At 35.8% G+C, this 25,934-nt stretch overlaps 1 protein-coding gene across 1 annotated transcript in view; it reads right to left on the bottom strand.

The window, feature by feature from the left end:
* LOC131966115 (voltage-dependent calcium channel subunit alpha-2/delta-2-like) overlaps positions 1-25,934 on the bottom strand; it is a 58,333-nt gene that overhangs the window by 19,535 nt on the left and 12,864 nt on the right. Inside the window, exons 2-13 of the mRNA XM_059328546.1 lie at positions 23,247-23,328; positions 16,838-16,954; positions 15,821-15,880; positions 9,819-9,863; positions 9,461-9,596; positions 7,699-7,830; positions 7,557-7,614; positions 7,413-7,463; positions 2,808-2,907; positions 1,986-2,147; positions 1,768-1,878; positions 1,590-1,668 (exon numbers count right to left, since the gene is read on the bottom strand). Coding sequence (XP_059184529.1) covers positions 1,590-1,668; positions 1,768-1,878; positions 1,986-2,147; positions 2,808-2,907; positions 7,413-7,463; positions 7,557-7,614; positions 7,699-7,830; positions 9,461-9,596; positions 9,819-9,863; positions 15,821-15,880; positions 16,838-16,954; positions 23,247-23,328 — 1,133 coding nt within the window. The remainder of the gene's footprint in view (positions 1-1,589; positions 1,669-1,767; positions 1,879-1,985; positions 2,148-2,807; positions 2,908-7,412; positions 7,464-7,556; positions 7,615-7,698; positions 7,831-9,460; positions 9,597-9,818; positions 9,864-15,820; positions 15,881-16,837; positions 16,955-23,246; positions 23,329-25,934) is intronic.

Below are 25,934 nucleotides of genomic sequence, written 5' to 3' on the forward strand. Positions count from 1 at the left end.
TCAGATACATTTTGTTCTCCCTCAGTTTGAAACCAGTCTGTTGCATCAGAATAATAACAAAACCAAAAGGCGACTCAACTATTCTGGGTGCCATTAAGTCACCGTCCCTGCACAAGAAAAAAAGCACCCTCACGAACACGAGTGGTCCAGGAAAGATCACGGTCAGCCTTCAGCCGGGAGCAGATCTGATCTACACGAGAATAAGTGACCTCTGCATGAGCAAACAGAGCAAACAGAGTAAACGTTGCCTTGTGAGGACCAACGCTGATCTGAGAGGCAGAGTCATTAGCCGGGTCAGTGCACTGTACTGTACATTAAGCTCAGTGATTTATCTATTTGTTCCTCTGTCTCGGAATTGATTAATAAATATAAAGCAGACGACTATTTTAAAGTACAGACTGAGTGCAGCTATAACTGTACAGCGATGCATATAAAGATTATCTGCTCAGCTACAAAAACCCAATTTACTGTAAATGCTTTACACATGGCAGGAGGCGCAGCGTGTGGTATTTCAAGTGAGCCACAGACTGCAGTCTTAACTTCTGAAAAGCTCCTATAGTATCAGTTTTTAAATAACACTGGGCGATTCGCTGCAGTGATTCCAAGCCAAGGGGACTCATGCTCCAGGTGGTACATCTGCAGCTGCCAGGGGGAGAGTAGAAAGCTCTACTCATCAACCAAACTCAGCTAAAAATAACAATTGTGATGTAATTATAACATTTAAAGACAAAATAAACTGCCACATAGTATTACAGACTGGTTTTGGTCTGGTTTTTAGTCACATAAGATAGCCAGTGAGATGCCAATATGTGAAAACTAGTTAGCAGCCAAGCAGAGAGGTTGAAATATTTGGCTAAAAGTTGAAACTGTGAGCTTAAAGCAGCGGAGAAATGGTTGAAACATCCAGCTGATGTGGAAGATTAGTCGACTAGTATTTCTTTACTTTAGTATTTCTACCCTTGCTAGTCGGCACCAGAAATACTAGCTGGTTAAACATATTATTGAAATTATAATTATTTTATTACAATTAAATTGCATGAAGTATTGACATAATTTGCACTGAAATTTAATTTCTTTCTTGTCAAATTTATTTAAAGAAAAAGCATCCGATAAATAATCCGGCATGTGACCAAAGATTTATTTTCTTAAATTAAAGTCTTAAATAAATGTTATTTCTTAAGTTTTCTTTAATAATAAAAATTCACAATGCACGGTGCAAAGTGGAACACATTTAAGTGGCATTTAAAATTTGATTTGTGTTCATTTTAAATAGCTGTAATAATACATGCAATATTTGTTCGCTTAAATGTGCTCAATTTTGACTGTTTTCTGACTGTTTTCTTACTTTTAGACTAGTCTAATAGTGTACAGGGAAATTAGTTGTAAAGAACAACGATTGCATGAATATAAACCTGACCAAAGCAGCCTAAAAACTGACATTGTATGAAAAACATACAGATAATAATCTCTTTAGAAGAATATATTTGTAACATGATGGGTGGTATCACTGAAGGGCTGTGTTACGACGGACACCATTGCTCTGCAGGACGAGAGTAAAATTAATGAATCATACAGAAGGCAGAGCTCACCTTTATTGGTGCATGCGATCCACTGTAAAGGTGTGACATCATAGTTGTGTTGACCCACAGAAAAGGTGAAAACTCGAACCTTCAGAGGAACAAAAGCAGTACAATAAAGTTCTCAGAAGATGAAGAAGATGCAGATGTAACTGATAGATCTCAAAGGTTACAAACAGAAGAAACAAACCGTTTTGTTGGGCCAGTTGTATTGCATGAAGACATCCTGAGCTCTGTCCTCTCCTCCGTCAGTAAACAGCATGATTATTTTATTGCAGTTGGCCCGAGGAACATTTGTCTTCTGAAAAATACATTTAAAACAGAGAGAGATGAATGAGAGTGAACAGAAGGGCAGGTCAATACAGTAAAACATCATCCCCAGTTGCTGAAAGTCAGTACGTGACATACATTTAACAGCTGGTTGAAGGCAAAATGAAATCCAGACTTGTAGTCGGTGGTGCCTTTAGCCTGCATCTGCTGCACTGCATCCTTGAAGATCTTTTTGTTGCGCACGTTAGCCTGGACGAGGTGTTTGAAGCAGGGAACCACAGCCTCGGCCTTCTCGTTAAACTGAAACACAGAAGGAGATTCAGTTTGAGTGATGTGAAATCAACCTGGTCTCACAGGAATCCGTGAAATAGCCACGGATTCGCTTAACTCAAAATCCGTGGAATAGCCACGGATTCGCTTAACTCAAAATCCGTGGAATAGCCACGGATTTGCTTAACTCAAAATCCGTGGAATAGCCACGGAATCACTCAAATTTCCGTGAAACTGACACGGATTTCGCTACAATGCAAGTTAATGACAGTCATATCCCGTGGCTATTCCGACATACAAAGTGATTATGTACATTCACTGAGTGAATATTTAGAAAATAAAACATATATTTCTCGCTAGAAATGTGATCAAAATCCATTTTTATGCAGAAACTAAGTCAAAATATTGATTTTTTTCACTAAAAATGAGAGAACTGTCCCCCATGTTTTTTGTTCTGACCGCCGGGACCTTGAAAGTCACGTGACTTGGAACAAACCAATAGGAAAAAATATTAACTTGCATTGTAGCGACATCTGTGTCAGTTTCACGGAAATTTGAGTTATTCCGTGGCTATTCCACGGATTTTGAGTTTAGCGAATCCGTGGCTATTTCACGGATTCCTGTGAGACCAGGTTCTGTGAAATAGTGGAGAATCAGCGATGAAGAGTCGAGAGTACAGCAGATACGAACCCTGGCCACGTTGACGTAGTCGTCATCAGACAACGTGTCGAGCATTTCCATCACTGACGCTTTGATGAGCTTCAGGGTGAGTCCACTGACGCTGCCGCTCCTGAGGAAACACAAGCATCGTCTCAATCACAGAACTAAAGACAAACAGGAGCAAAAAGATCACTTTACATAAAGGTCTGATCCCGACCGATATATTGGTCAACCAATTTTATTGGCCAACATTAGGCAATCATATACACAGTCACCCAAAGAGTTAGAATAATTTTGTTTTCAGACACAATCCTCTGTTAATTGTGGTTTCATTTTCATTGTGATATGTTTGGAAGAGATTGATTAAGGAATTTTTGAGACTTTATCTGTCAAGAATAAATCACATTGTCACAATCATTTAATCGAGAAGTAAAAAATATTTTATCCCAACTTTATGGGCCACTAGCCTGGCTAACACCAGACTAATCTCAAATGAGATGTGGTCTGGAAACCAGCCGTTCATTTCTCCGTAGAGGAGGCATGGTTTACGATCCTCCGGAGCCATTTATTTGGCGCTTAGAATGTCTATCAAAAGCGTCTGTAGGTAGCTCTTAGCCAATCAGATCAGTTATACCAGATGACGTAGTAGAGCAACAGAAATTGATGTTTGTTGTGTGTGTGTCTGTGAGAGTGGTGCTGCTGCGTTGCTTCTCCAGTTCTCGCTTTCTGCAAGATTATTTATTTTCACGCTTTGTTCCCCCTCATGTCATTCAGCCACACATCCACTGATTTTATGGGCAATAAACAAGCTGCTGCGGGTCTCTCGGCGGCTCCGCTGTCCCCCGCTCGTAGCCAGATCACCGGCGTTACGGTAGCGCCGCTGATTAGCCGCGGCGCTAATAGCCCCGCTACAGTAACAGCAGTGATCTCGCTACGAGCGGGGGACAGCGGAGCCGCCGAGAGACCTTTCGCCTTTCAACTTTCGCTCTAAAATATTTAAAACACCATCTACAGCTAAAGAGAGTTTTGCGACTGCAGCAGCCATGTTGGATCCGTAAGAAAACTACAAGCTTCCAAGTGTCGAGTAGTACGCGTCATCGTCTTGCCGTCCCTCCCCGCTCTGTGATTGGATCCCTAAAACAGGGCTAAGAAAGCTCTCTGGTTGCCAGACTGGATGGAGGTTCGAAATGAAATTCGAGCGCGCAAGGCAGTATGGGTATACCAAGGGTAATGGGCCACCATGTACATATTGGTGAATATGTTTTCCAGTAACTTTTTTACAGAACATGTAATGCAGATTACTATCTGGTAACTGTCTAACTAGTGATTTAGAAATTGTGTCAGCTATTTATTTATTTATCCATCTATCTAACTGACTGATACTGGATATACAGTCCTGAGGTTTAATTAGTTTACTTTTTAATTTATTTTATATTTATAAAGAAATACACTGCATGTGTAATGTTTATTAATGTTCTGCATTGATGTTTGTTTAAGAAAGCCTTCTGAGTACCTTTACCTCGCCCCCCTAAAAACGGTGACACTTTCTGCACAGCCTTTTTACAGAGAAATACCAAATGGAATTTTCGTTGACAATAAAAAATCTTGAATCTTGAAAATGAGTGCAGAAATATGTGCACAGTTCACATAGAAGAAGTGTATTTTTACTTTCAGCTTAGAAAATTCACAATGTTGATTGCCATAATGGTAATTAGGGAAATGTTTCCCTCTAAAATCAGTTTTGGTATCTGTCTTAAAAATCTCTAAAGAGAGTTTTTGGTCATGCTAAAGGTGACAGTATAGATTGTTTATATATATAAAGTGGTGCTAAATAGGAACTTATCTTGTGCTGTTTAAGACACATTTCATGCAAAATAAATGCAAACTCTCCCCACAACAACTGGTCAGTGATTGCATTTTAAATTGTCAGAATTACAGAAAAAAAATATTGTAAAAGATTTTTAGGAAAACTTTTACCTTTAATAGGTCTATTTTAACTGAATAACAGTATAATTAACTACAAGGTATTTTCTCTCCCTCTGAGCCTGCAGCCAAAGTGTTCAGCTGCTGCTGTAAACTTGACATATGTTCCTTCCAGATGTTCAATCACAGACATGATTTCCCCTGCAGCAGCTATTAATCAGCACTGATAAATCCTTTTCAGTGGCTATTTGTTTGCATTTCGTTCTCCCATCTTTTGCAGCCCACAGAGGAACACTAATGTACATTTTAGCTAATGAATTATTTGTTTGTTTGCCAAAAGACAATTCTCAGCAGCTGATAAAACTGCAAGCACAACAAGCCTAAAAGCAGCCCCAGAGAAAGTATGGGAAATGTAATAAATAAGGTGTCCTTTAAAAGCGTCTGTATAAATAAATGTAGAGCAAATTATTTTCAGGTTTTTGGCCTTTAGCCTGTGCACTATTTCTACAGAATAGGTGAAAAATAATAATGAAAAACAACACATGGTTTTGTCCCTGAACACATGGCTGCCTCAGTAATTATCATGAACCATGTTGATGTTTTCCTGTGCCAATTGTTAATTTATCTCTTGATATACAACAACAAACTTGGTAACACTTTACAATAACCATCATTTATAAATGGTAAACAGATAGTTTATTAATGTTTAATCATCATTTATAAACCGTTTATAAAGTTTATAGTTACTTTACCATTAACAAACAAATAAATTATAATTAATAGTTTATTAATAGTTTTAGTTGCACTCATTATAACATTTTTAACACCATATTAAGCATGAAAGAAATTGGTTAAAAACATTTAAAGATTAAATATGTTTAGCACTCTGTGAATGGTTAATAATTGGTTTATAAACCATCTATAAACATTACTTAGTTGGTTATTGTAAAGTGTTACCACAAACTTTTCTGCAATCGCTGACTCCACCAGTAGCATCAATTAGAGTAGTAGTAGTAGTAGTAGTAGTAGTAGTGTATTTTTACTCCTGTCCTGTCCCATTCTGGTGTTAGGAACCAAAAGGCCTCACTAAAGTGCACAAAAAGACAGAAACTAATTGGCAAGGGGGTTCCTTTTTTTAAGGCCAGCTGCTAGATCCCTGTTACACAAGTCTGTCTTTTTATTTATACACGGTCGCACATAAAGTTGGAATAATTTAGTTTTCAGACACAATCTTCTGTTAATTGTGGTTTCATTTTTAATGTGATTTGTTCGGAAGAGATTGATTAATAAAGTTGTAAAGTTATTATATACACTTTATCTGTCAAGAATAAATTACATTTTCACAATCATTTCATGGAAAGAGGTAAAAAAAATATATATATTCCAACTTTATGGGCAGCCGTGTATATGAAAACTGAACTGTTGTTATTTAGTCCTGTCCAGTCTACTCCTGTTGACTTTTTTTCATGTACCATGATGAAATAGACTCCTGTGACCCACAGGATTCACAAAAATGTTTTTCTTTTTTTGACTGTCCACTAGAAAGAAAATTAGCATCTTTCCCAAAACATCGAACTATTCCTTTAAATAGTGACGCTCATATCTCACCAAATTGATTTTCCAATTATAAACTACAATACAACATCTCAAATGAGTCATTGAGATGTTGTTCTTGTGTCTGAATCATCTCTAACTCGACCTTAAGACATGATGAGCAGTATGAGCTGCACCCTCAGCTGGTATTGGTGCGAGTCAGTGCCAGGTGCAATGCAATTTTAGTCTCCCTTCTTTCTCTAGTGTTGCCGGCCTTTAGGACCAGAAGCACAAAGAGGCAGCTGGCTTCTGAGAAATAACACCAGAGTTGGTCTCTTCACTTCACTTGTGAGTGAGAAAGAAGTTCACGGAAGGGTGAGGAAAATTTTGCAGATGGATATAAACACCATTTTTTAGTGTAGAAGCAAGACTTAGAAGCAACACAGGTAATGTCATACAAGCAGTAATACTATTCTTATTATTATTTTATTATTTGTTTTTGTTATTATCATGAATTATAATTTGATTAAATCATTTTTATAATTATTTTTTTCTTTCTTTCTTTCTTTCTTTTATTTACTTCATATTCATGTATTATATATTTATGTATATATTTTATTTATTTGTTTCATATTAATTTATTATATTTTTATGTATCTATGTATCTAGTCGTTCTTCCTGTCTCTTTATGACATTATGTTTGTTCATATGGCAAAGAAGCATGGCAATACTATATTTTACTATCTGTGAATAAAAAACATCTAAAACAAGAATTACTAAAACATGGATGAAGGAAGGTTTACATTGGGCAGATAAACTCACTATTATTAAGGCTGTTATTATGATTTTCGAATTATCATTATTTTCTTTATTTTATTTTTGTTCTTATTTTCAAGTTGCCTATCAATTTAGGTATAAGTATGTCTTTGTAAGAGTATTGTAATAGAGTTTAAATGCTTTTGCAAGGATGTGATTTTGATTTTATTTATATTATTTTTTTTATTTTTATTTTTTAAAACCATTTCTTTCTTTTTATGTTTTGATGAAAAGACTTGACATGTTTACAAGATGTAGAGCAACATGTATGTGCTGTTTTGTTTTTCTTCAAATAAAAAGTTTAATAACAAAACAAGAATTACTAAACCAAATGAACTTATTGATTTATTACCAATTACTTACACATCAACAAGGATGACCATGTCTTTGGGGGAGGAGGCTCCCTGGATGTACCTGTGACAGAGAGAGGAGAGAGGAAGCAGCAGCGTCAGCCTGTCAATCTACTGCACCTGTGGTATGAAAACATGTTTCAGCAGCATACTGTACCAGGGTCTCCTCCTGACGTCATACAAGTCGATTTTATCGGGGGCTTTCCAAGGTGTAGCTGGAGAAATCAAGACATCTATCAAGTTCTTATTGAACATTAGGTTAGGAAGCACAGAAAAGTCCTAAAGATGTTGGAGTCTACCTGGGTAGTAGCGAGTGACACCTGTTGCGCTCCCAAACGCCTGCCACAGCAGCGACGGATCCTCCTGACTGTTCTCCATGAACACTTTCTCCAGCGCCTGCGTCCAGTTCAACTCATTCAAAATGACTGGAGCTGAGGGGAGAAGAGTTAAACTTATTAGATATGATACTTGATCCTAAATTTTAACAATATTTAACCCATAAGAACCCAGACCCAGTAATCCTTAATGGAACATTATGGGGGATATACCACAGACCAAGTGGACCACATAGAACACATTTATGATGTTTTAAAAAATACTACCCCTAAATGTCAAAGATCTGTGATGTGACATATATACGTAACATTGGGCTGTTATGGTATTTATGTTTATGATATTTCTTATTTTTAAATGAATAAACTAGACACATTTTCTGCTTACAGAGACACAATTTTTCCTTTTTTTTAAGTAACAAAATAATAATAAATCAATTATACATAAAACAAATCTCCATAACATATATCATTATTGTGACCAGAATAGTGATGTTAGACAACAAATTCCATTTCAGATTTGTTTTTAAGTAACAAAATGATAATAAATCAATAATAAATAAATATAAATAAAACTGCCTCATTGGAGGGCTTCTCAACAACCTACTGTAGCTGCAAAACACTGAAAAACACACTTATGTACTTAAGAAAACACATGAACATTACTAGAACATTTAAAATGTTTGTGACACCCGTGGCACTGTGGGTTCTTATGGGTTAAGTAGAGGGTTAGGGGCTTTCTGTCTCTTTCTGCACTGTACTTTATGTTGTTGTTGTTTCTTACATTTGTAATTTTAAATTGTGCAAAATAATAAAAATAAAAAATTTCAATTTAGTGATCAGATAACTAGGTAGATAAATACAGTACTTTATCAATCTCAGCAAGATTTTTATTTTATTTTATTTTCTGTTACAGCTTCTTAGGGTATTTAAAACAAGATTTAAACCCTCCTGTTATGTCTCCGGTCAAATTGACCCATTTCAACGTTTAAAAATAAAAATAAAATAGTTTAAAGTATTTTTTCAGACATTTTATAGCTTTTTTTGATAATAGAGAGACATTCAGAGTGAAAGGGAGAGACAGAGGGGAAGACATGTGGAAACGAGGACTGAGCCTCTATGGTATGCGCTCTACCAGGAGTGCCACCGGAGATGCCCCTTAAAAGTATTTTTTAATTAAAAAAAAATAAAAGTAAAATAAAATTGAAAAAAAATCAATGTCATGTAAAACATTGCATTTTATATGTAGGTATTTCCAATGTAGATTAAAAAAAGTTTTACCATGATTTTTTTAAAATGAAAAACAAGTGAATTATCCTCATTGAACTATGATCTGTGAGAGGTAAAGAACACTATTGCACTAAATATTGGTTGAAATGGTTAGTAATGGGGTTATTAATGAAATATAAACAACGTTTATTGGGATTTTTTAGTTTCTGACACTTTTGGATGATAAAAAACATGCCCTGGGTTATTGCTGTCCCTGAAAAAATGAACATAACAGGAGGGTTAAAACAACCAAGACATATACAATACTTGCAAGAAATGTATATGCATACTTATATATATATATACATATGAGGTACACATGGTGCAAGTAGTGCAAAAACACATTCAGATTTTACTGTAAGGTTATAGAGGAGTCACAGTTTGGATCATTTCAAGATGATGAAAAATGCATGAGTCCAGTGTTTGTGTAAATAAATAATATAAACAGAGCTTCACTTGCCTCCTTTATAAATATCTGTGGGAATCTGAACGGCTGTGTAGGAATAGTTGACGTTGTTTTTGAAGTTTGGATCGTAAACAAACTCCAGCTTGATGTGTGAAGGATTCTCCACCTCTCCTTCTCCGTCCATGGAGTACTGAGAACATGAAGAAGAAAGAAAGCACATGTCACAGTAACCGCCATCATCTCATCAGCAGTATTATAACAAGCACTTGTAACTTTTATATATAATATTATTTTGACAGTTTCTAAGTCTATTTGTTTTAATTCATAACAAATCAAATAATCCTCCTGCTGTCGAACAGCCTCAGTAAATATAAATAAAGCAGACAAATCTGTTCATTTGTCTTTTACTCACATAATCCAGCTCTGCCTTGGAGTCATAATAAGCCATGTCCAGCTCCTGCGGGAAAATCGATGCAAATATGAGAAAGCTGCAGTGTTGGAAACTGTGAAACAACATGAGGACTAAAAGTCATATGAACACACGTGTAACTGTAACTAGGGTAACACTTTACAATAACCATCATTTATAAACGGTAAACAGATAGTTTATTAATGTTTAATCATCATTTATAAACTGTTTATAGACCATTTAGAATGGTAAATACATCATTTATTAATGTTTAACTAACTTGATCACGTATAAATGGCAAATAGATGTATATTTATTTATAAACATGTCTATTAATGTACGTTTATAGTTACTTTACCATTAACAAACAATTAAATTATAATTAGTTAATAATAATAATTATATTATTGTTTATAAATAGTTTTAGTTGCACCCATTTTAATATTTTTAACTCCATATTAAGTATGTTAATGATTTTGAAATGATTCATATACCTTTAATAAATTGGTTGAAAACATTTAACGATTAAATATGTAAAGCACTTTGTAAATGGTTAATAATTGGTTTATAAACCATCTATAAACATTATTTAGTTGGTTATTGTAAAGTGTTACCGTAACTAGAGATTGTAATTATTCTCCAATAACGATGAAACCATATCAATAATAAAAACTGCATTTTTGTACATTCATCTGCCTCTCAAAGTCCCTTATTAGTTTGCAACATGGACATAGTGCACATGTTCTTTCAGGATAACATGAGCTGTTTACAAATAAAAACTAGAAGGGCACTCGGAGAGCACAGACCTCCACCAAGGCCGTGATTTGTCATGTAATTTTAATGAAGTGAAAAAAAAGTTTGTTTTGCTTCATGATTTGGATCAGCTCCAAAAGAAAATGAATGGGTTCTTTCTTGGCCAATGCTACATGCTTCCAACAAATTTGATGAAAACAAGGCCAGTAGTTTCTTTTTCAGTAATCCTGACAAACAGACAAACAAACAAACAAACAGAAAAAATCCATGTGTAAATGGCCGTTCAGGGCGCTCCGTTGTTTGAGTGACTCGCTTGTGTCTAAATTACATTTTATGTGAGTCTTTCATACTCAAGGTTTTTATGATGTTTGGAGTCCGTAACCTAAGACATTTTCCTATCACCACGTCATGGACAATAAGGCTTTTTCAATCTTGAAAACACTACATGTGCATCTCAATAAATTAGAATATCATAGAAAAGTATATTTATGTCAGTAATTCAATTCAAAAAGTGGAAATAACACATTACATAGATCCATTACACACACTTAATTTATTTATTTTTTCTAATTATAATGATTATGGCTTACATTTAATGAAGACCCAAAATTCAGTGTCTCAAAAAAGCTGAATATTCCAAAAGACAAATTTTAAAAAGTATGTTTAATATGTAAATGTTGGCCTCTGAAAAAGTATGTCCATCTATATGCACTTAATATTTGGTTGGGGCCATTTGACTTTAACTACTGGAAATTGACTTTTCCATCATATTCTAATGTATTGAGATGCACCTGTAATGACGAATGTACAACATCCCCGCTTTATTTCTAAAAGTTGCTGATTTCGACATGTTTAGTTTACAAAAACTGAGCAAAGCCTGAAATCCTTGTGAAGTTGTAAGCACCAAATGTTTGCTATTGTTTTCAGCTCAGCACTGTCACATTATGAATCAGTAGACAGGCTGCGCGGCTTGGATAGAGCATCGCCATCTGTTAGACTTAGTTTCTGAAGAGACCTAACATACTTTAGTATAAGCGTGACATCTACTCGGAGCCTGCGATGCTCCTATTCATGGCCTGTTCTGATTACCAAATCTTATCTCCACGGAGCGCCTCAGCCTATATTACACTTCAGCTAAATATGACAAGTCTCTCTCTGTCTGCTGTTTGTCTTGTTGCTGTAAGTAATGCAGATCTCCTGTCCTCAGAGGAGAGCAGCTCTGAAAACATCAGAGTTCTTTATCAGTTCAGAGACGTTTCGTTGCTCATCCTCCATGTTTACTTCTCTGCTTCTTTAGATCTGAGTCTGTCAGCAGTGTTTCTGGCTTCCAGAAAATGTTTCACCTGTTTTTTATATATATGATAAAGAAAATGTTTATGGCTGAAAACAGATATTATTGCTGGAATTTTAACTTTCTGAGAGGAATAAAAAACATTGAATGAAAACATTAAATTCTGCACCCTTCAGCACAACTGGGAAGTGTTAATTGATTCTGCTGAGACGAACGGTCATGTGACAAATATTCACTGAAAATAGGACAGAATTGCAGGCTGTTTACACAGAGCAGAGGGGACAGGACAGGACAGGAGAGGTTACAGGTTGATAATGCAAATAGTTCAATATGTATTGCATGTGGAGACCAATTTCTTTTTCGAATATTCATGACATTTGTGGGCACTTGGGAAAGTGTTGTATATGTAAATTCCATTTTATTCCAATTTTTTGTTTAATAATCAGAAAAATTCTAAATAATTATTATGTCAATAAATAAGTAAGGGAGAGCACTATATTTTGGCTTTTACTCAACTGGGCTGTAATTTTTCTACAAGTATAAATACTACTTCTATTTCAATACCACATGATTAAAATGATACGATTTCCATTAATTATGCATTAAACACCAAAACCAAAACCACCAAAATGGTAAATGGAGTGCAATTATATAGAGCTTTTATCCAAAGCGCTTTACACTACGCTCATTCACCCATTCACAAACACATTCATACTGGTGTTAGAGGCTACCAGGGCACACTGGTGCCACCTTCCACCATTGGGAATTCATTCATACACCGATGAACGCAGCATTGGGAGCAATTTGAGGTTTCAGTATCTTGCTCAAGGATACTTCGACATGTAGGCTGCCATGGTCGGGGATCGAACCACCAACCTTCCGATCAGTGGGTGACCTCTCTACCAACTGAGCCAAAGCCGCCCCAAAACAGACACACAAAACAGATCTAAAATTAGATTTTCAATCCAAGGCTGCACAAATAAAAACAACAACTACTAGCATTATTACAAATGTGTTAGTATGTGTTTTCAGTGAGTTTTTCTGTACAACTATTGTGTGCAGGTTGTAAATTAAAAAAAAGGGAAAAGAAAAACATTATAAAAAAAAAAAAATTATGCATGCTAGGGACTTTTATCTTCTTTTTGCTGTGCAAACGAAAGAGGGACTGTAAGAGCATCTTTTTCTATACAAGTGTAGTATAGAAGTTTAAAATTCTGCTATTGTGACACCTTAGCGTGCTGCATGCCGAACCATCGACTCCTGTCCTCTGCTCACTGAGCTGCAAATGAAACGTAACTGACAGTTAAGCGAAAGCACGTAGGTGCAGCGGTTAGCGCTGTCGCCTCACAGCAACAACGCCTCCGGGTTCGAGCCCAGCTGAGGGTGAAGTTTGCATGTTCTCATCTCAGCGTGGGAGTTCTCCAGCTTCCTCCCACAGTCCAGAGACATGCAGGGGAGGCTAACTGGTGGCTCGAGGTGTGAATGTGAGTGTGAGTGGTCGTCTGTGTTTGTGTGTTGGCTCAGCTAGAGATCTCTGCCCTCCTCATTAGGCTGAGTGATTATGGATCGTGAGTGAATGAGGGTCTTGATGAAGATTATTGTCTGACTGACAGAAACAAAGGTGTGTGAGAGTAAGCATCTTTGTTATTTACGTTATTTATTCAAGTTAATCTTTGAGTTTTATTCCTGTACAAAAGTAACAAAATGTCTTGTCACTAGTTGGTTTTTTTTTATAAAACTAATATTTTGTCTCCAATCTTCTATGAAATCAGCTTTTTTTTTAATCACACTGTACACTTTTTTAAAAAATACAACAGTTGTGTGACAAATGTAGACAATTTAAAGCAAATTTAAAGCTAAGCTTTTTTATAGCTTAGCTTAGCATGAGGTCTGGAAACAGCTAGCCTGAATCTGTTCAGCAGTAACAAAAGCTGCCATCTGGGTTTACAAGAAGAGTCCAGACAAGCATGAGATAAATCTCCAAGCAAAAAAGCATATTTTTCCCAATATATCAAGCCAGTATGTTAACCTTCAAGTTATGTTGGCTTCCTTTTTCACAGTCAGAAAACATTTACAATTCATTTTCGGTTGATTTTTATATAATTTTGTATTGACTAGATATTTATCACTCCCAGTAGATAATGGGAAACTCACTGGATACTCAGAAATAAATCTAAAAGCCGTGTTATGCTTTGGTAAAAGGATGACAGTGTTGAAAAGTCTTCACCATTTTCAGTGAATGAGCTAAAACATGCAAAACCACAAGCGTTTTCTAAAGTGACAGAGGGATCCGGCACCGCAGGGAAGGACGTGAGAGGCCATGTGAGAGGATGAGGTTAACCCCATCTGATTTTGTTGGGCAAATGAAGCAGGCCGAGTGGAAAAGTGGAATGCCAATGCGTGTAGGACTCAAGCGAGCAGCACGGCTGAGTGCACTCGGTCATCTGTTTCAGCCAGCTGAGCGCTGAGGGATCTGCTCAGCTGACTGGTGGAAATGTTCCGTCTTTCTCAGGTCGTCCCATTTAGAGTCACAACGCTCAGAGACATCAGACCCATCTGCTCTGAATTTACATCAGTGCTTTAATTTCACTGCACAATGTTTCCACTAGATGATTCAAAAAGAAAAATTACAAAAAACAAAACAAAACAAAACAGACAAATGAAAGTTTTTGGGATGGCATAAAAAAGCAACATGCTGGGGTGGCATTTACACTGGTCAGAGGTTCTCAATGATACTGACTGTGGTCCATGTAACACACTTACAAACCAAGGTTATTATAGTTAACGGAAACTAACGAAATAACGAAAACTAGAATTGAAAAAACATTTTCATTAACTGAAATAAAAATAAAAACTAGAGTTTTTAAAAAAACGATAACTAACTGAAACTGTATTTTGTGGTTACAAAACTAACTAAAACTAACTAAAATTATAGTGAAAATGTCCTTAGTTTTCGTTTTTGTCAACTTTTTTCATTCATAATTCAGTGTTTCTATTTGAACATGCAACACATGGTGAATATGTTTACTGAGACTGGGATGTCTACACTCCAACCAAAATTCAAAACACCTGGAACTGTAAGAGTTAATAACCTTATTGGGGCTGAGATGGATAAACAAAAGGCAACAAAGGAAAAATTTATTATGACCACTTTCAATCTGGCACCCAACGTATAGCCCATTACAAAAAAAACTAAAACTAACACTAAAACTAATAAAAACTAAACTAAAACTAAGCATTTTCAAAAACTAAAAACTAAACTAAAACTAGCAAACTCACTCTAAAAACTAACTCAAACTAATGAAAAATCCAAAACTATTATAACCTTGTTACAAACACATTATTTCATGATATTTAACCCTCTGAACCCCACCAAAAGTTAAGTACCTGAAAAGTATGTTTGTTTGTTTTAAAAAGTTGATAAAAATACACTGTTTATCACAGGAAAAAACTATGAAAACAGACATTGCCGTCTGAATTTGAACTTTCTGGCAGGAATAACTAGATACTCTTAAAAACATTAAATTTTTTGCGATTTTCAGTGCAACTGGGAAGCCATGATCGATTCTTCTGAGACGAATGGTCACAAAACAAATATTCACTGAAGTTGCACTGAACTGCAGGCTCTTTACATAGATCAGAGAGGAGAGGACGGGAGAGGTTGTAAGCAAATAGTTTAACATGTATAACATGTGGACACCCATTTTTTCCCAATATTCATGGCACTTGTGGGCACTTGGAAAAGTGTTGTATATTTAGATTCCATTTTATTCCAATTTTTAAAAAATAACATGTCAGAGAAATTCAACTTGTTTTTTATGATGTATTTCATTTTAACTGTGTTATTCTGCACAAATGACATTTTTGAGTTGTTCCCACTTTGACCTCATTATTGTGCTTATTCTGTAGAGGTGAATATTGCAGTAAAATACAAGGCCACAGTGAGAAAAATGTACTTTACCTTGATTCCATCCTGCCATGGGTGCTCTCTCTGGAGCCGCTCTGCTTCGCTGGCTAATCTCTACATGATGAAAACAGAGAAAAACTCAACAATCAGAGGAGCCAGTACGACAACATGTCGTCGAGCAGAAACACTGAAACATGATGCAGAGACAGAACTGAGTTTACCGGCTTCTGCAAATAATGAAACCGAACCAGCACTTTGTTCTACAGAATAAATGTTCAAACAGTGTTAAGAATGTTGTCAAATAAAAAAAATTAATGTAAAAATACTTTTCTATCAATGTCTAATGTTTTGATTTAGTCAGGCGGCTTAGGACCAGATCTGAGAAGAATGGGAACACGTCGGACAAACGCACCAAATTTTTCCATACTCTCTATTACCATAAGTTTCAATTTTTGATGGAAGCCACTTCATCAAGATTGTGGATCGGGGATGGCAGCCATATAAAGTCTATGAGAACCAATATATATCTTGGTGTCAAAATATCCATTTTCTGGGTAAAGGAATCATTTAAAGCTCTTGAGAATATCACTAGATGATCAAAATAGATCAAATAGATATGTTCATTTTTCCATGTATTTACGTAATTTCCAACTCAGTTCCTAAGCGGTCAGACATATATTAATATAGGTCATATATAGTGCATGTATTCTGAAAAATGAATAACATGCATACATTTAATTCAATTTGAAATGTTACTTCTGCCATCTGACCAAGTATTGCAATGCATGTATTCATATACAGATGAAGGAATAAATAATTCAATAAAGTTTAATGTATTGTCTGCTTAATATTGTGTTTACAAACTGCAACCGACAAATCCTATTAATCTCCCTTTTAAATAAGCAAGGAGCTACAACTTTAGTACTCAAAATTGTTCAATGTAGTTTTGAGAGAGATCAGTTGACTTGCAGTAAATATTTACAGTTAAAAAAAGCATAGAGAGAAATGAGTAGCTGTAGAAAAAATGCAACATTGTAGCAACAAATTGCTTCATATTTGTCAGAAACTTACATCGAGTGCTTTGCGCTTCTTAGCCAGGAGTTTCTCTATGTCCGAGGCCACTTTCTCCACAATCTTCCGAGGCTGATTCTTCACCAGACTGAACCGTCGTCTTTCTTCATTGTAAATCTGTAAATTTTTAATGCACAAAGTTAAAAAAAATAAGAGCAATAACAGCTGAAGAGTCAACCTATTAAGTCTGTTTCTGCTGACCCGACATCTCGCTATTGACTATTTGTAACCTTGGACACTTCGCCGGAGCTGACTTAACATAAATCTGTGTTACCATTAGTGCAGCTGATTGTTACGGGCAGTATCTGTGTGGCGTTATGATCATTTGCAAGCCTGCATCTTGTAAAACAAACACTTAAAGGATGATTAGAAAGATTAAAGCTCAGCAGCTCAGAATGATTCTGATAATAATTATAATAATAAAAATTCACAGCTCTTGAATTTGTACAAGCAAATCCTTTTTATATTTAAATACTGAGGACACGGGGGAACAGTCACTTGTTGTGTTTGTGTGTTCAATCCAAATCTAAATATGGATCCTTTCATCTAATCTATTCACACACAATGTCTGCTGTCTTTGAACAAAGTTTTCAGTGAAGAATCACATTACTGCAGTTTCACACCAAAATGTCACAAACAAATAATAATTAGAGCCCAACCGATATGGGTTTTTTGAGACTGATGATGATACTGAAAAATTAATCGATAACCGATATCGTGGCAGATATGGTCATTTTTTTAAAGCTGGAAAAATAGACCTTTTTAGGTAGATTGTGCACCAATTTTGTCACCACTCTGCAAATGTAACAAGAGAGCTATTTTCTCATTAAAACACACATAAAACTAAATCATATTTAACATTTTTATTGTTTTAACATTTTATTATTATACATTATACAAACAATGTTATATATTGTCAGCCAATTTTCATAAATGATGACTGAGAAAATAAGTATATAAGTATAAGTATTATACTGTTCAGTTTCAGACAATTGCAGATTTTTTTTTAAAACGAACACCATTTCTAAATCACGCCAAGCAACATTTTCTGCATTATTGTGTAAAAAACATTACAAAAAAGTAATCTCTAATAATAATAATAATAATCTTTTTTATGACGTTTATGAAATAACTATTAATGAAATTTCTCTTGAAAACAGCTAATGGAGCATTTGGAGAAAAAAAGTGAACAAATTGACCTAAAAGCTAAATGTCATCCTTTGTGAGCGCTTTAGCTTGATGTGTACAGTGTATTTAAACCCTACAAGACTACAAAAATCTAACAAAATCCCCTTTTTTTTTCTCAATTTGAGTTGGGTCTAAAGTGATTCACCCAGATTCTGCTCTTTATGCTCTTCTCCAGAGGACCTGAAGTTAAATTAGACCACACATGGAAACACATCACAGTTATCTTCTGAAATGTGGCCTTTCAACATGCTCACAAAGTATTCGTTAAGATTTCTCACACCAGAGAACTTTATGGGTCATCAGGAGACGTCTGGGACCGAAACAGAGCTGCATGAACTGCATGAGCAAATGTCTGGGTAACTATTTTGTTTCAAACTAACTTCTCCCTTTAGAGAAAGTTTGGTGAAGGGAAAGTTTGGTACCATTTGGCATGAAATGCTGCCTGCTTACACGTGCTCAGAACACATGCATTCACAAACAGGAGCACAAAGGAACTTTCATAGCTTAAGCTGGCGGCTGCCCACATTCAGACCTCTCCAAAAAACAAACGCCTTTTATTACATATGCTCAGTTTTGCCTGCACAAACATTGTCTGTACATTATTACACACACGAAGCAGGAGTTCAAAAGGTTCACCATCATCATATATGCAGGTAATAAGATACCTTGAGTACCTCGCTATAAGATTTCTGCCTGATGGGTTTCAGGCCATCAGACTCTCGTCTGAGAGATGAAGATGAAGACAGACTGTGACCTGGATGAATACATTTGGCAGACCTGCATACTGTACGACAGCCCTGTCCCTATAAATGGACTTCACAAAATGAACTTCAAGACATCCCTCATGTTGTGCGCTGACCAGATGCTTTATTGGCCCGAGCTGCACAGATGGGAACATGCAGTAATGAACAGGGTGTTCTTGTGAACTAGGTCCTGTGGAGAATAAATTCAGAATCAAGATGCACTACTGACGATAGATAAGATGTAGATAAAAACTTTAGCAAACCAGTCACACCTGGGACCAGGAAATGTCCACGTAAAGTCCACCAAATTAAAATGTCTTGCAATCCCAGCTGCAGTATTAAAGGTATAATATGTAACTTTTTTGCATTAAACTGTCTAAATACAACTAGGCCTGTATAGTTGCATATTTGTTCGGTTGTACTCCACAGTAAGTCATATGTGGGACAAAATTTAAAACCTGAAGCAACCCGTAATTTGAATCAAGGACACAGTTTGTTACCATTTATTTAGCCGCCTGTCAGTAGAAAACACCAGCATTGTCTGCCAGAAGCTGTCAGTTTTTTATCTCATCTTAGTCGTTTTTTAAACATATATTTTGACCCAGATAAAGTATTTTAGTCATTGGACATCTGGATCTTAAGTTAGCAGAGAAACAAGCTGAGCAAATGTTAGCAGCAGCTTGGCTCACAGCCCCTCCAGGACGTCAAACAGTTTCAGGCAAATACCAATTTATTCAGTGTTTTTAAAGGTTTTTATCAACGGGTCATGAAGACAGAAAGAAAGAAAGAACACTGAAGAAATGATGAGGCTGGATGCAGGTACTAAAGGCCTCAGCTGGACCACATTGCAACTCTGTCTTTCTTTATTGTTTTGATTGAAAGCACAGAAAATGACATATTGTGTGTTTAAGCCGACTGCGTGATTGTTGAGGCTGTCACGAACTAAATTATCTCATCTATCTCATGGATTCATCCTCAGCTTTACTTTGTCTTTAGCAAGCTAACATGCTGAACTACTATGGTGGAGACGGTGAGAATTTCCTGCTAAACATCATGTTAGCATTGTCATTGTGAGCACTGAGCTGAAAGCACTACTGTGCCTAAGTACAGACTCACAGAGCTGCATGAATGTGCACTCTGTATGGACTATATGGGCATGTAAGAGGGTTTTTACTAGCAATGCAATGTAACATTACAGATTTTGCCCAACCTCCAGACGACCTTTGAGATTTCATCTGAAACAGTCCTGCCACATTGCAGTCTGAGTGGTAAAAAATAAACCCTCATGTAGACAAGAGCTGCATCACAGAGCCCAATGAATGTACTGTATCTGCAAATGTAAAATTGTGTCTTTTTATCAGTTGGGCAATTGAATATCATGTTCCCTTTAAATTACAAGCGTTTCCTCGACACGAGAGGATTGCACTGAGCTTTCCGGGGCAAAGAGGAACAATTTCTTTAACAGATCCAGAGTGTTTCAGGAGCACGGAGGGATTAATGAGGACTCAATGAACAAGTGAGTCTCACATCAAGGCATTACTGCAGGCTGACCATCTGCTCTGCTGTGACACAAACAGAGAGGACACGTGCCGCTGCTCTCTGCTGAGGGAAACGCCCCCACACATCTTCACAGAGCGGGGCTCTCTTGCCCCCTACAGATGATCTTTGGTCCTGTTTTTTGGCATTTGCTTCCTCAGGGACAGCCCCAGCCACCTGCCATGATGTGGAATAACCTTTATAGCTGATTGGATGGACCAGGTATGTTTGTGAATTTGAGTATCAGTGTGTTCACGACATGAACAAATAACCATTATTGCTGTAACTGTTGTGGAAGTCCCAAATACGTTGCTAAACCAAAATGCTATTGAATCTGGATTCATAGCATCATCCTGAGGTGAACACAGATTGGTAATATTTCAACACCTTCTCCAGAAACTGTCTTTAAGGATGGCCACTACAGCAGCGTGAAATGTACCCAAAATAAACTGATTTCACTATGACTTGATTGCAATAAAAAAATAGAAAGTAGGGGTGTGCCATATCGTATCGTTCACGATAATATCGGTATATTTTTTTTATGGTTAAAAAAAAAAATGCATATCATGATATTGGCAATGTTCCTACTTCTTGATGTAGTGGTTAAAGTTGTTTTAATCACAAAAAGCTACTTACTCCCTCTCGCTAAACACATGCAGCTTTCAAAATAAGAGCACAGTGTGTTAAGAGAATCCACCACATAATTTACAAGAAGACTGTCAAAATAAGATGCCTTAAATAAAACATACAAGAACCTTTATTCTCCTTTACAGAATTTCATTAAATATGCCCCCAGAACCCCTAAATGGTTATTTTTATTATTTGCTCCTACTCAAGAGTCAAGAGTAAATTTTTTTGTATTTGGCAACTGTTGAGATTTGCACTTTACACTACATTTTAGATTTTTATTTATTTATACAGACTTAAAAAACCCCAACATATTTTCTATATCTTTTTAAGTATTTCCTAATATCGTCAAGAATATCGTTATCGCAAAAATAGTCTGAAATATCGTGACATTCTTTGAGGGCCATATCGCCCACCCCTAATAGAAAGTATGCTGAAATAACTACATCATGATGCTGATGGGCAAAAAGTATTAATTAATGCTTTGTCAGGTCTGTCTACAAGATGACAGGCAAACAGCTTTTAAAATGCTTGTTTTCTGAATGGAGTTTGGATCAATTAGAGCTATGGCAAGGATAATCTCAAAACTGATAAACTGTTGAAGCACAGCATCGCCATATTTCCCATTTGAGTTGAAAACTGTACACTATGACCTGAATATCACACATTTGCATTGCAGTAACCTTGTCTATGTGCATCTGCATTCACTTTCTACATAGTCACGCCATGCTAAAAAACCTTCTCCTTATAAAAAAAAATGTAAATGAGGCAAAGTCCTTGTTATTCTGAATAATCTGGAGAACTCGCTGGCAACAGCTTTTACTGGAGCTTTTTAAAGAAGAAATAGTTGGAAAAAAAAATCAATCATTTATTCTTTATGAGGAAACCAGCTATTTACAGGAAATTAGACATCAGGTCGCTGCAGAGCGATGACTCAGATTACCTTAATGCATGCAATCTAAAATGTAATATAAAGATTGAAAGCAAGATGAAACATGAATAAAGCAATGAAACAGTTCATGTGCGTGTATGAGGGGTATGTGTATATAGGCCATAATTCATATCTTCCCTCTTCCATATGCACAATTTTACCTCTCACATACACAAAACACACCTCTCACATACACTATTTATGGCTCTCACATTCACTTTTTATTAGCTGTCACATTCACTTTTTTTTTTAGCTCTCACATACAGTCGTGGAAAAATTATTAGACCACCCTTGTTTTCTTCAATTTCTTGTTCATTATAATGCCTGGTACAACCAAAGGTACATTTGTTTGGACTTATATAATGATAACAACAAAATAGCTCATAAGAGTTTAATTTCAGAGCTGATATCTAGACATTTTCCATGGTTTTCTTCATAATAACCAAAATAATTATCAAGAAAACGAGCTACATAAATTAAACTCTTATGACCTATTTTTGTTGTTATCATTATATAAGTCCAAACAAATGTACTTTTAGTTGTAGGCATTATAATGAACAAGAAATTGAACAAAACAAGGGTGGTCTAATATTTTTTTCCATGACTGTAGTTATTTTTAGCTCTCACAAAAAAGTGAATGTAATAGCTAAAAATGGTGTATGTAAGAGGTGTGTTTTGTGTATGTGCAAGATAAAATTGTGTATGTGAGAGGTAAAATTGTGTATGTGTAAGGTATTTTTGTGTATGTGAGAGGGAAGATTATGGCCTACACGGGCCCTCATATATGTGAATTGTTCCACTGGTGACAAACAACAGAAAAGGGGGTTACATGATCAGCTTATGAAAGACTTAAATTAGTATTCCTGATTGTAGGTGTTATTAAGATCATGACTTCATGAAACATTCATGCATTCTGAATGCAACTACTGTGGGTGTGTGCTTGGGCATCTCATTCACTTTGCAGAAATTGTGCAATGTGTGCAAGATTGATAATTATTGCAAATAATAAAAAAAAGTGCCAGCAGAATTTGGCTATGGCATCTAAAAAACAGAGCATACATTCAGGAAACTGATGAATATGAAAGCTATTAGAGAGAGTTTTATGTCTGTCCAGGGAAAACAGAAACATTGTGTTATTGGCTGCTCGTATCTCTTCAAAGACTCCCAGAAAATCATGAAAAAAAAAAGAAAGAAAATGGTTTCTAAAAGGCAGGCAGTAATTGTCTTCTTGTTTTATGCACCTATTTAGCTCCAGCTCTTAAACGTAATGGATTTACAGCTATTTTGCTCGCTGACCTCTCTGCTCTGTGCATTTCTTGTTGAGTTTATGCAGCACTGTGATGAGTAAGACCCGTGCACTATAAAAAGAGAGCTACACACTCACCCCTTTCAACTGCTGAGCTCCAGTGATGTGCTGAAAGACTCTGTCAATCTCCTGCTCGATACGCCTGGCCCAGTGCATTATCCTGTGGATAAACATCACACGCTGACTGTCACACAACACAAACAAATGAAACAGATATGTCTTTGTGTTTGTGTGTGTGTGTGTGTGTGTGTGTGTGTGTGTGTGTGTGTGCAGAAGTAAGCAGTGACTTTGCAACAAAAATAGCTGTTATCTGTTCATGGATTAAAACACAAATTATAAAAACATACTTCATTGAACAAAAACTAAAACTAGAGGCGGGATGCCAATAGAGTGGGAAAATTCACACAATACTGAAATTTTTGCACCCATATGAACATGCAAAAGGACTCTAACCTACTAATAACTTCATACAAGAAACAACATTATTATACATTGTACATATAATCTATAATATCGATATGTCGAGTAATATCTAGTGATATCTATTATTTTGCTGTTATCACTAGTAATCTAGTAATAACAGCACAAAAAAATGAAATAAATACCCAAATAAACATCAGTCCTGTGTATTCAGCATTACTCAATTGCTGACTAATTAATAATAATAATAATAATAATAATAATAATAATATTTTTATCAACATCATCAAAATGTTCTGTCTCAGACAAATGCTGACCATTTAAATAAAGTATAAATAAAAAAATAAATAAATCACTAATACCACTTCTCAATCAACTTAAATCATTGTTTACTGCACAATATGTTGTGAAAAAAAAGTTTTCATTTTAGTGCATATTGGAATAAGTATATGCTGATTCTAATATGTCTGTGATAGGACAATATTGACAAATAATACAGGTTGACCAGGATATCAATCAAGCTCTAACTGAAACACATTAATATCTCTAATTATTTAGGATCTTATTAGAATAAGAGAATATTGTACAAGACGCACTAAATATATAAAAATACAACAAACACTATTATTAAGACATCAGTGATCCAGCAGAATGAAAAGCAAAACTTGCAGATTTCTTGCAACTCTTTGATACAACACTATCTTTTTAAGAATAAAAAAAACACTGATGACACCAATTTAGCACTTAATTCAATTCACTGAGCGACAACAGGAACAGAGAAGAAGCTTAGACAACAGGTTGCGGTTGAGAGTAAGCCTCGAAACGTTAGTAACGCTACCTAATCAGCTTGGTTGACTCATCATCATAATTCCGTAAAAAGGATATTTCCGGAGCGAAGAAAAAATCTATAATTTGCTACATCATTATTACATAAGTACATAAACAGGTTTTAAAAGCTGCTGCGACAGCCAACATCACTTGATGCAGCTGGAATTTCTCGCAAAGCCCCGAAAATAGAGCAACTAATGAGGCGGCATAAACAAAACATCCACTGTGTTGAGAGCGTTAAGAGTAACAATAACAGAGACAATTCAATAAAGGAGAGGTTTAATGTGTGGATGTAGAGCTAAGTGATTTAACGGTCCCTGGGCTCTACAAATGACGGATAAAAATGTTTAAGATCAACACACTGATATTCATGAAAGCAATGACGGTCTATGAATACGGCTCAGAGCTGTGAGGATTTTGTGTTGTGAAGCTGCTCTTAAGACAAGCAGTAAAATGTAGGTTCTGTTTGTCTGTTTTCTTAACCCTTTGATGCACAACATGGGTCTAAAGTGACCCAACTACGTTTTCATATCCTATATCTTTGTAATAAATTAATTTCATCATTCAGTATTCCAGGTTTTCCTCAATTAACTTGTTTCTGATCATCATAAGTCCTAATTTTTTTGTTTTCATTTCTTACTTCTAAAAACCCTTTTTGTTTTTTGAATAAAAACCCCTTTTGTATCACTATGCTTCTAATACACAAGGTCATTTTTGACCCATGTGTGTAAACTTGATGTAAAAATACAAAAAATATTTTTCTGCACAATGTATGAAAGGATAAATGGATATAATGATCTGTTGTAATAAAAAAAAAAAAAGGTTCAAACACACGGCCAGCATGAAATAAAATGGGAAATGAATGTGGGTGACCCATGTTGTGCATTAGAAGGTGTTTATATGTTGTGCATCAAAGGGTTAAACCAGTCCATCATATTCAACACTGTGTTATCACTTCTGAACCAGAAGAGGCTGAAATCCTCCCCACAAGTTGTTTTGATTTTTGGTCATTCATAACTTTGCAGCGTATGGCAGAGACACAGAGCCAGAACCACATTGTATACAATTTGTTGCAAGTGGAATCCAAAAGTTTACTCTAAATCCATTTTGTCTAAAAATATACAATCATTATGCATATATTCAGAATGCTTGACCTCTTAAAACCCACAAGGGATGAGCTTAAGCTGCTACACTGCAGTGTTTATTTCAAACACAGTTTTTGGAGAGATTCAGGGACACCATGAACCAAAAACTCTCTCGCTCCCATAAGGTAAGACCAAGAGGTCTGGAATGTCATACATAAAGAAGTTTAGGTTGTGTTTAAAACAGGCTATTTTCAGAAACTAGAAGATGTTACCTTGATACATGTTGGCCTTGCAGTTTGTCTGTTATAAGCTTTTCCATTTGGGTATGCCAAATAAATAAAAACAAAAAGATCCGATGTTGAATATCATCATCTTTTGATGACTGATATAGTGACCTTCTTTTACTGATTTTCTGATCCAGCAGTTATGAAGC

This window comes from Centropristis striata, chromosome 3, assembly GCF_030273125.1.
Source record: "Centropristis striata isolate RG_2023a ecotype Rhode Island chromosome 3, C.striata_1.0, whole genome shotgun sequence".
Classification (NCBI taxonomy): Eukaryota; Metazoa; Chordata; class Actinopteri; order Perciformes; family Serranidae; genus Centropristis; species Centropristis striata.